Below are 10,489 nucleotides of genomic sequence, written 5' to 3'. Positions count from 1 at the left end.
CCATTTACTTTTATGAGCAAATCCCCCATTCCCATTTACAATTCTGCAATTTACTTTCAGTCATTTACTTCCAGTCCTTTAATTCTAGCATTTACTTTTCTGTTATTTACATTCCCGCCATTTTATTTTATGCAACTCTCAACCCAAATTCTGGATTCGCTCAACTAGAACATTCTTCTAATTAAAGTTGCTTGATCAATCAATCCCTGTGGGATTCGACCTCACTCTATTGTGAGTTTTTACTTGACAACAAATTCGGTACACTTGCCGAAGGAGATTTGTTGAGAGACAGTTTCCACCCGCATCAGATACCGACTTCCAGGGGTTAGCTATCTTCTATCTCAACACCAATGTTTTATTTTCTTTATTAGTTCATTGTTGAATTGCATAATAGATTGCATGTGTAGTTGATTGTTTGCATTTAGTTACTACTTGGTTAAAGTAACTCCATTTTTGAAAAATTTCACTAATTTAAATTGAAAAAAAAATTTAATTTTTATGTGTTAAAACTTGTTTGAAGTTGTATTTGGAACATGGTTTTTGAGTTAAAGAACACACAACCTGTGAGATTTTGAGCTTATTTATATGGTTACACTATTTAACCATAATATTTTTATTCTTGTGTGTTTTCTTCTCTATAATTGCAATCTTAGCTTTGTTCCATTCTATATGTCCAATATTTAGTGTATTTACATGCTTGCATATGATTGAGGCCATTATTTGATTTTAACTCACTTATCCCAAATAAGCCTACCCTTTAAATCACCCTTGTCAGCCACCTTGAGCTTTTTAATCCCCATTTATTCTGTATTTTTCCACATCACTAGCCTTAAGTAGAAAAACAATTAAATATCCTAATTGAATCTTTGGTTAGCTTAAGATAGGGATTGTGTAACAATTAAGTGTGGGGAAACTGTGGAAACATGGGTTAATAAGGGAATGTATCATGTTTCTAATTTATTTGAATATTGGGAATTTGGGAACATACTCATGAAAAACCAAAATAGAAAAATAATGGAAAATCCATGTGCATTGATAAGTTATGTTTGCTTTTATGATTCAAAAAAAAAGAGAAAAAAAAGAAAAAAAAAAAAAATATATATATATATATATATATATATATATATATATATATATATATATATATATATATATATATATATATATATATATATATATAAAATATAAATAAATAAGGGGACAAAATTATCCCAATATTAAGTTTAATAAAAGATCAATGCACATGTGATAAAAATTAAAGAAAATTTGGTACATGAGTATATTATACAAAAGTGGGAATTATGGGTAGCTAGGCATGAATTTAAAAGTATATAGAAAGTATATAGAGTATATGTATATTAAGTGAGAGCTTAGGTTAATTAAAGATTCATATTATAGCTCACTTGGCCATACATATATCCTTACCTTTACCTCAGCCCCATTACAACCTTGGAAAGACCTCATGATGTTTGCATTGGTACATTAAATATTTGTTGATTGGTTAGATGAAGAACAAAGTTTTAGAAAGCATGATTAGAGAAGACTAGAGTGAATTACCCTATACATTTGAGAGATTAGAGTGATATACACTTCCAGTGAGGGTTCAATGCTTGATTCTATGTTTCCGGCTTTCATGAGCTATTTTCTTACAAGTTTACTTGCTTTTTATTGTACGATTTGAATTAGTGAAATCTGATTTATGTTTGTCTTGAAGATCTTATTTACTTTTGACCAAGTAGGTAGAAACATTTTGCATGTAGTTGCATTCATAGGTTGCATTTCATACATTCTACCATTCCTCTTTATCTTTATAGCTTCTCTTGAGCTTAGCATGAGGACATGCTAATGTTTAAGTGTGGGGAGGTTGATAAACTACTATTTTTATGGTTTATCTTGTGCTCAATTGGGTGGATTTTATCAACTCTTTACCCACTTATTCATATTATTTGCATGTTTTACATTTTCCTTCCTGGTTTTGTGCTATGATTGAAAACATGCTTCTTTGATCTTATATTTGCTTATTATTAATCATCTCTTATTACCATTAGATGCCTTGATATGTGTGTTAAGTGTTTTCAGAGATTACAGGGCAGGAATGGCTCAGAGGATGGAAAGGAAGCATGCAAAAGTGGAAGGAATACAAGAAGTTGGAGAAACTGCTAAGCTGTCCAGCCTGACCTCTTCGCACTCAAACGGCTATAACTTTAGCTACAAAGGTCCAAACGACACGGTTCCAGTTGCATTGGAAAGCTAACGTCCGGGGCTTCGATTTGATATATAATATGCCATAGTTGTTCTGACGCTAGGTGACGCGAACGCGTGATTCACGCGGATGCGTCGCATCTGCGAACTTCAATCCGCGCGGCCGCGTGGACGACGCCTCCGCGTCACTTGTCCGCGACCTGAACGTACCAGAATATGTAGGGGGCGATTTCTGAGCTGTTTCTGACCCAGTTTTCGGCCCAGAAAGCACAGATTGGAGGCGATAAAGTGGGGGAATGCATCCATTCAAAGGAAGCTCGCCAATTTTCACTTTCCATGATTTAGATTTAGTTTGAGAGAGGTTCTCTCCTCTCTCTCTTAGGATTAGGATTAGGATTTAGGACTTCTCTTAGTTTGTAAGAGTGACTCTCGATCCAGGTTTAATATTTACTTCAATGCTTTTATTTGTACCTATAAATGTTTCCAACTTGACTTATGAATCCTTCCCATGTTATGATTTGAATTAATAATTATTTGAGGTATTTCAGTTATTGATTGCTTTCTCCTTAATTTGTGTTACCATTGCTTTCTATCTAAGGACTTTTTTATTCCAACAATTTTACTTTTTCCCTTTTTGTCTTGGTTAAGAAATCAGTAACTCAACATTATTAAACTCAGCATAATTGATAATCGTTATCTTGCTAATTGAACTGAACTTCAATAATCCCAACTTTTTCTTAGGAACTAAATAGGATTCGAAGGTCAAACTAATTAGTCCCTTGACTTTCCTTTACTTTAGTAAAGGTTAACTAAGTGGAATTTAGATTCAACTTTCATTATTGTTGAGAGAGATAACTAAGTTGGACTTCCAATTTCTCTTACCTTGCCAAAAGATTGCTTTACAATATTTATTTACTTTAATTGCCATCTACTTCACTTGTCATTTAAATCACTTGCCTCTCACCTTCTAAACCCCGATTACAACCTTTATAGCCAATAATAAGAACATACTTCCTTGCAGTTCCTTGAGAAGACGACCCGAGGTTTGAATACTCGGTTAACAATTTTTAAAGGGGTTTGTTACTTGTGACACCCAAAATATTTGTAAGAAAGGTTGATTGCCTGGTTTAGTAACTATACTTACAATGAGAGTTTTTATAACCTCTGAACCATCAATCTTCGGTTCTTTCAGTAACCATTCCACTTTTTGATGCTATTCACCAAGTTCCTAAGTATGCTAAGTTTCTAAAGGATTTGTGCATGAATAAGGAAAAGATCCATGATTTAAAAACTATTCATTTGGATAGCTCAATTTCTGCTCTTATGGGTGCTATACCAGAGAAATGTGGTAATCCTGTCCTTATATGGTTACTTGCACTATAGGGAGTGTACAGTTTGTTGACTGCATGTGTGATTTAGGTGCATGTGTTAGTATTATGCCATTGTCTGTATATGATGCTTTAAGGTTTCTACCATTGAGAAGGTCGGCAGCCCGTTTTGTTTTGGCAGATAAGAGCATCATCTCAGTGGTAGGTATTGCAGAAGACGTCTTGGTGAGCATTAAGGGGTTAAATTTTCCTATTGGCTTCTACATTCTAGAGATTCCCCCTAATGACTCAAGAAGACCTTCATCCATCTTGCTTGGAAGGCCATTTTTGAAGACTTCTCGGTTTAAATTGGATGCCTTCTTGGGTACATATTCCTTTGAGATAGATGGAAGGGCAGTGAGCTTCAACCTTGATGAAGCTATGAAGCACCTACCAGAAGACCACTCTATCTTCCAGTGTGACATTGTTGATGAGACTGTAGCTGAAGTTCACCAAGAGGCAGGTGATGAGAAGAACATGGTTCAAGGTGCAAGTGTGGAAAAGCCCTCTGAGTATACTGTAGACACCTTGCCACCTCCAATGGTTCCAGAAGATCAAGTGCCAAGCCATGAGCTGAAAATGGAGTTGAAGCCCCTTCCACCTTACCTAAAGTATTCTTATCTTGAAGATAATCAATAGCTCTCAGTTATCATTACAGAGGAACTTACCTCCCAACAAGAGGAGCGTCTGCTTAGTGTGCTAAGAAGAAACAAGAAAGCTATTGGGTGGAGTTTAGCAGACATAGTGGGTATAAGCCCTCAAGTCTATAAGCGCCACATTTTTTCTAGAGGAGGGAGCAAGGCCTATCCGTTAACCTCAAAGGCGGTTGAACCCCACAATTTTGGAAGTTGTGAAGAAGGAAGTGACCTGACTGCTTGAAGCCGACATTATCTATCCAATTTCAGATAGTGAGTGGGTTAGTCCAGTACAAGTGGTTCCGAAGAAGTTGGGCATCATAATAGTGAAGAATGAGCATGGAGAACTCATGGCTACAAGAGTGCAGAATTCCTTGAGAGTGTGCGTTGACTACAGGAGCTTGAATTTGGCCACTCGCAAGGATCACTACCCATTACCTTTCATCGATCAAATGCTTGTTCACCTGTCAGGTAAATCACACTATTGTTTTCTCGATGGTTATACTGGTTATTTTCAAATCCATATTGCTCCAAAAGATCAGGAGAAAACAACTTTTACATGCTCCTTTGGAACGTCTGCATATAAGAGAATGCCTTTTGGTTTATGTAATGCACCGGCTACGTTTCCAAGGTGCATGATGAGTATCTTCTCAGATCTTCTTGAGCATTGTATGAAAGTATTTATAAATGACTTTAGTGTTTATGGTGATTCCTTTTACCTTTGTTTGGATAGTCTAGCTAGAGTATTAGAAAGATGTGCTAGTTCAAACCTTGTGCTTAATTTTGAAAAATGTCATTTTATGGTAAAGCAAGGTATTGTTCTAGGCCATGTTGTTTCTAATACTAGTATATCTGTTGATACTGCAAAGGTAGATGTTATTTCTGGTTTACCTTACCCCTCCTCCGTAAGAGAAGTTCGTTCTTTTCTTGGTCATGCAGGTTTCTACCGGTGTTTTATCAAGGACATCAGTAAGGTTTCACTATTTTTGTCCCGTCTGCTGCAGAAGGACGTAGAGTTTGACTTGACTAAGGTCTGCATGGAAGCATTTGACAAGCTGAAGATTGCCTTGACCCAAGTTTCTATTGTGAGAGAGCCTGACTGGAGTAGGCCGTTCGAGATCTTGTATGACGCATCAAACTATGCGGTAGGAGCAGCGCTGGCTCAGTGCAAAGGTAAGGACCCTTATATTATTGCTTATACTTCTAAAACTTTAGATAGTGCCCAGTCTAATTATAGCTATTATTTTTGCTTTGGATAAATTCTGAGCTTATTTACTTGGAACCATAGTGGTAGTATATTCAAACCATGCGGCTTTGAAATATTTGTTAGCTAAGAAAAAGTCTAAACCAAGGTTAATCTGTTGGATATTGTTATTGCAAGAGTTTGAATTAGAAATCAAAGATAGGAGTAGTTCCCAAAATTTGGTGGCGGACCAGTTGAATCGCCTAGAACATGTTAAAAGTGACTCCACTCCTATCAATGATGCTTTTCCACTTGATAGCTTACAAGCAATATATGAGGTGGTTCCTTGTTATGCACCCAAAGCTAATTATTTGGTTAGTCGTACCTTTCCTCCTAATTTTTCTAAGCATAAAAAGGACAAGCTTAAAAGCGATTCCAGGTGTTACATATGTGAAATAATTAGAAGATGTGTACCACAATTCAAAATCTAGTCAATTTTAGAGGGCTGCTACTCTTCTGAGAGTGGTGGACACTTTGGTCCTTATAGAACTACTAGAAAAATTTTAAATTGCAGATTTTAGTGGCCCACACTTTTTAAGGATGCTAAAATTTTATGTGACTCTTACCACCAATGCCAAAGGTTTGGAAATATATCCAAGAGGGATGAGATGCCTCAACAACTTATGTTGTTTTGTGAAATTTTTTATGTTTGGGGTATTGACTTCATGGGTCCATTTCCAAACTCGAATGGTTTCTTATACATTTTGTTAGCTGTTGACTATGTTTCTAAATGGGTGGAAGCAATTCCTACCCATACTGATGATGCTAACGTTGTTGTTTCTTTTGCTAGGAATAATATTATTTGTCACTTTGGATCACCACGAGCAATCGTGAGTGATCAAGGCTTTCATTTTTGTAACAGAAGAATGACAGGTTTGCTGAAAATATATGGCATCATTCACAAGGTGGCGACGGCTTACCATCCCCAAACGAATGGCCAAGTTGAGGTGTCTAATAGAAAGATCAAGGGCATACTAAAGAAGATTATCAAACCTCATAGAAGGGACTGGAGCTCTAGGCTTGGAGATGCGCTATGGGCTTATCGCACTGCTTACAAGACACCCATCGACATGAGTCCATTCCGCCTAGTCTACGGGAAGACTTGTCACCTTCCGTTTGAGGTGGAATACAAAGCATACTGCGCTATGAAGGAATGCAACTCAGGATTGGGAGGAGCCGAAATTGAAAGAAAAGTGAAATTGGAGGAATTGGAGTGCCTGCGGTCAGAGGCATATGAGAACTCAAGGCTCTACAAGGAAAAGGTCATGGCAGTCCATGACAAGAACATTAAGAGAAGAAAGTTTAGAGCTGGGGATCAAGTCTTTCTCTACAACTCGAGGTTGAGGTTAATGCCAAGCAAGCTGAGGTCAATGTGGGATGGACCTTACGTGGTGGAGAAGGTGGAACCGTACGGAGTTGTCCACCTAAGTTACCCCTCAAGCCCCACCTTCTTCAAAGTCAATGGCCACCGTTTGAAGCTGTATCATGGTGTGAAGATGAAGAACAACAAAGAGTTGGAAATCTTCCTCTTGAAGGAACCAGCAAGGGAAGAGGACTGAGCGTATGGACCGTCCAACTTAAGGACGTTAAAGAAAAGTGCTAAGTGGGAGGCAACCCACCATAGTATGATCATCCTTTTTTATAACTCCATTTTATTTATGTGCTTCTATTTATTTCGTTCTTTGTCTTTGATTAATTTTTACTTAAGCATATTTCCATTTTATTCAGAAAAAAATTGAATCTGAGTCAATGACGCACACGCATCATGTGGAGGTTCACTCTCTAATATTATAAATAGAAAGTTACACTGGAACTGTGCAGGTGGGGTGCCTGGCGCACAAACCACCCCACGCGTGTACGTCGGCAACGCGTACACGTGGAACGAAAATCGGCGTAATTTGGTACATTGAACATTGTGCGGGTATGATGCTGGAATCGTGCATCTGGCATGACAAGTGGTCACGCGTACGCGTGACCGATGCTTAGGTGTCACTTGATTTTCTGTTCACCCACGCGTACGCGTGGGCGACGCGCGTGCGTCATAAGCACCGCGTCACTTAATTCAGCGCGTGATAAACCCCATTTTAGGGTTTATCTTGGGCTTAATTTAGAAGATTTTATCAACTTTTCTCACATTTATTCAATGAAATAGCATGCTTTCATGACTTTCTCCAAATTTGTGCTTAAGAGTGAAAACATGCATTTTAGGCCTTTAATTGGTTAATTTTAATTCACCTTTGATTTCACTAGATGCCTTGATATGTGTGTTAGTGATTTCAGGTTTAAGAGGCAAGAATGGATCAAAGGAGTGAAGAGAAAAGCATGCAAGTAGATAATTCATAAAGAAATGAGCTTGTGAAGATTTCAAAGCGACGTGCACGCATGAGCTACGCGCACACGTGAGAAGGTCATTTGTCAAGCGACGTGTACGTGTGACATAACGCGTACGCGTGACAAGGAGAATTTCAATATGACACGTACACGTGACCGACGCGTACGCGTGGCAAGCGGCACGTGACCTCATTAAACGCTATTCGCTGGGGCAATTTCTAAGCTTCCCAAGCCCATATCCAACTCATTTATGAGCCTATTACATGCAGAATTCAAGAGGAGTCAAGGGGAGAGCAATTAGTTTTAGTTTTCACCATGCTTTAGGTTAGTTTCTAGAGAGAAAAGCTCCTCTCTTCTCTCTAGAATTAGGTTAGGTGTAAATTAAGATTTCTTTAGATCTAGGTTTAATTCATGCCTTGATGTACTTTTCCTTTACAATTTCTTGTTCCTCTACCTTTACTTTCCTAGTTTAGTATTTTACTCCTTGTATTTGTTTACTTTGTTGTTAATGCACTCTTGATCATTTTATCTTTCTTTAATGCAATTTATGTTTCATGTTCCTTTGTTGTTGATTTGAGCTGTTGTTGTTAATTTGCTTGCAATTGGTAGTGTAGATTTATATTTCTTGCAATTTTATCTTGCTTTCCTTTTATGCCTTCCATGTGTTTGTCAAAATACTTGTAAGGATGTTAGAGTAGATTTTTGTGTTCTTGGCTTGGGATGGTAACTTAGGTGAACTTGAGTTGCTAATGTCCAAGTGATTGATAATTGGTGTCCATTAACTCTAGCTTCCACTAGGTTAATTAGTGAGGTGGCTAGGACTTATGGATTAGGATTAATGTAGCTCATTTGACTTTCCTTCACTTGTTAGAGGATGACTTAATGGGATTGATCCTTGTAATTATCATGTTGTGGTTAGTGACAAGGATAAAGATCCTTAACCATCAACCCTTGCCAAGACCTTTTTATCATTTGAGTATCATTTACTTTCTTGTCATTTATTTTTTATGTCCCTTATTCAAAACCCCAAAAACACTTTGCTATAGCGAATAACATGAACACTTCCCTGTAATTCCTTGAGAGACGGCCCGAGGTTTAAATACTTCAGTTATTTTTATTGGGGTTTGTACTTGTGACAAACAAATTAAATTTTGATTGAGGAATGTTGTTGGTTTAAAACTATACTTGCAACGAGATTCCATTGAGAAATTCTTTACCGACAATTTCCCTTCCTCAGCGCGCCACCCAGACTTCTCTCCTTTTATTCTTCTCTTCCCTCTCTAATCCTAATTCTTCTTCTTTCTTTCTTTCTACCTCTTACTTCTTTCTCTTCCCCATCCACCACCGCCAGCGGACTATCACCGGAGACCACCACCTCTGCCAGCCACAATTTCCTTTCCTTTTTCTTCTTCTCTTCCTACCCCTCTTCCCTCATTCTTACTCCCATTTATGTCCCTATTTTCATCTTCTTTTTAAAGTTTATTTTCTTCCTCTCTTCTACTCTTAAATTCTTCTTTTGTTTTTGCACTTAAATATTTTAATTTAATTTTAATTGCATTTTAGCTTTGTTAATTGTAATTTCTTTTTCATTCTTTTATCGTGTATTTTTTTATGTTAGTGTTGAAATTTTATTTGGGTGATTATTTTGCGATATCTTAGCTTGTTTGTGTTATGAGGTGTGCTTTGACAATTGGCATCTTATTTTGGATCTCATATACACTTTGATTAATTACCTTACTTCTGATTTTTACTTTGCACACTAAGTATTTGTGGAAAAGCTCTCATAGTATCTCAATTTATTTTCTATTTTATTCTTGTACCTTAATGCCTCTTTTTCACAACCCTTGTAATCCATGTGTATTGTGTAACGACCCAACTCCTAGTATACCATGGTCATACAAGAAGCCAAGTGTTACCAACTTGTTCTTCCTAATTATTAACTATTACTTAATATATGAGCCTGTGCCTTGTTAGAACGTTGCCAATTTTACGAATAAGTTTTTTTTATTCGCTGCAGATGATAAGGTAAAATAAACAAGCTAACATTGAGAGTAATAGAAAAGCAGCATAAAGAAACATAGAAATACAGCTGATAATATACATCATGTACACTATAACAAAACATGTAGCGTTTACACAAGATCAAGTCAGTTTACATCCTCATCAACCTACGTAGCTAATATATATACACGACACTCCCAGAGCCTGGCCCATACAAAAAGCCGCTACACTGGCGCCCAGGCTAGCCTAACCACTATATAGCTCCTAGCTCTTGGGTGTACTAACATAAGTGAGAGACTAACTAATAGATATTGTCAGACTAGAGTGTCATCAAAAGAATGCCCTTACTACTGTCAAACTATATCTACACGTGGCCATTCAGAAGATCGTCGTGAGGCTCACCCATCTCCTCATCCTACTCTATCTCTATCTCAGGATCCTCCTCCTCCTCATTATCCACCGCTACAGCTATACCCTCAGACCCACCAAAAGCACTGCTGTCACTATGTATAAAACCATTCACGAGCATAGGTCCATTCGCGTATATAGGGGCTACCCCATCGTCCGGTAGTGCCGGTTCCTCAGGCTGTGGAAAGTCAGGGATCAGCTCAGGGAGAAAGTCTCACTCTGGTGGAATTATAGGTACGTAGTCACCAGCTAACTCGAGCTCATCAGGAATGATAGGTTCGGGTTCTACCACATTCAAAGGT

At 37.6% G+C, this 10,489-nt stretch overlaps 1 protein-coding gene across 1 annotated transcript; it reads left to right on the top strand.

The window, feature by feature from the left end:
• The first annotated feature begins 4,046 nt into the window (after positions 1-4,046).
• Positions 4,047-7,006, top strand: LOC140179219 (uncharacterized). The gene is made up of 4 exons (XM_072217886.1): positions 4,047-4,180; positions 5,052-5,377; positions 5,598-5,826; positions 6,310-7,006. The coding sequence occupies exons 1-4, from the start codon at positions 4,047-4,049 to the stop codon at positions 7,004-7,006; spliced, it is 1,386 nt and encodes a 461-aa protein (XP_072073987.1).
• The last annotated feature ends 3,483 nt before the right edge of the window (positions 7,007-10,489 follow it).

This window comes from Arachis hypogaea, chromosome 15, assembly GCF_003086295.3.
Source record: "Arachis hypogaea cultivar Tifrunner chromosome 15, arahy.Tifrunner.gnm2.J5K5, whole genome shotgun sequence".
NCBI classification, from domain to species: Eukaryota; Viridiplantae; Streptophyta; class Magnoliopsida; order Fabales; family Fabaceae; genus Arachis; species Arachis hypogaea.
This window is presented reverse-complemented; position numbering and strand designations above follow the sequence as displayed.

Excerpts from the sequence above, each read along its gene's own strand:
- LOC140179219 (XM_072217886.1), top strand. The coding sequence starts at position 4,047 with ATGGTTCAAGGTGCAAGTGTGGAAAAGCCCTCTGAGTATACTGTAGAC. Across the intron at positions 4,181-5,051 it reads CCCCTTCCACCTTACCTAAA|TATATCTGTTGATACTGCAA; the intron begins GTATTCTTATCT and ends TTCTAATACTAG. Across the intron at positions 5,827-6,309 it reads AAGCTTAAAAGCGATTCCAG|AAGAATGACAGGTTTGCTGA; the intron begins GTGTTACATATG and ends TTTTTGTAACAG.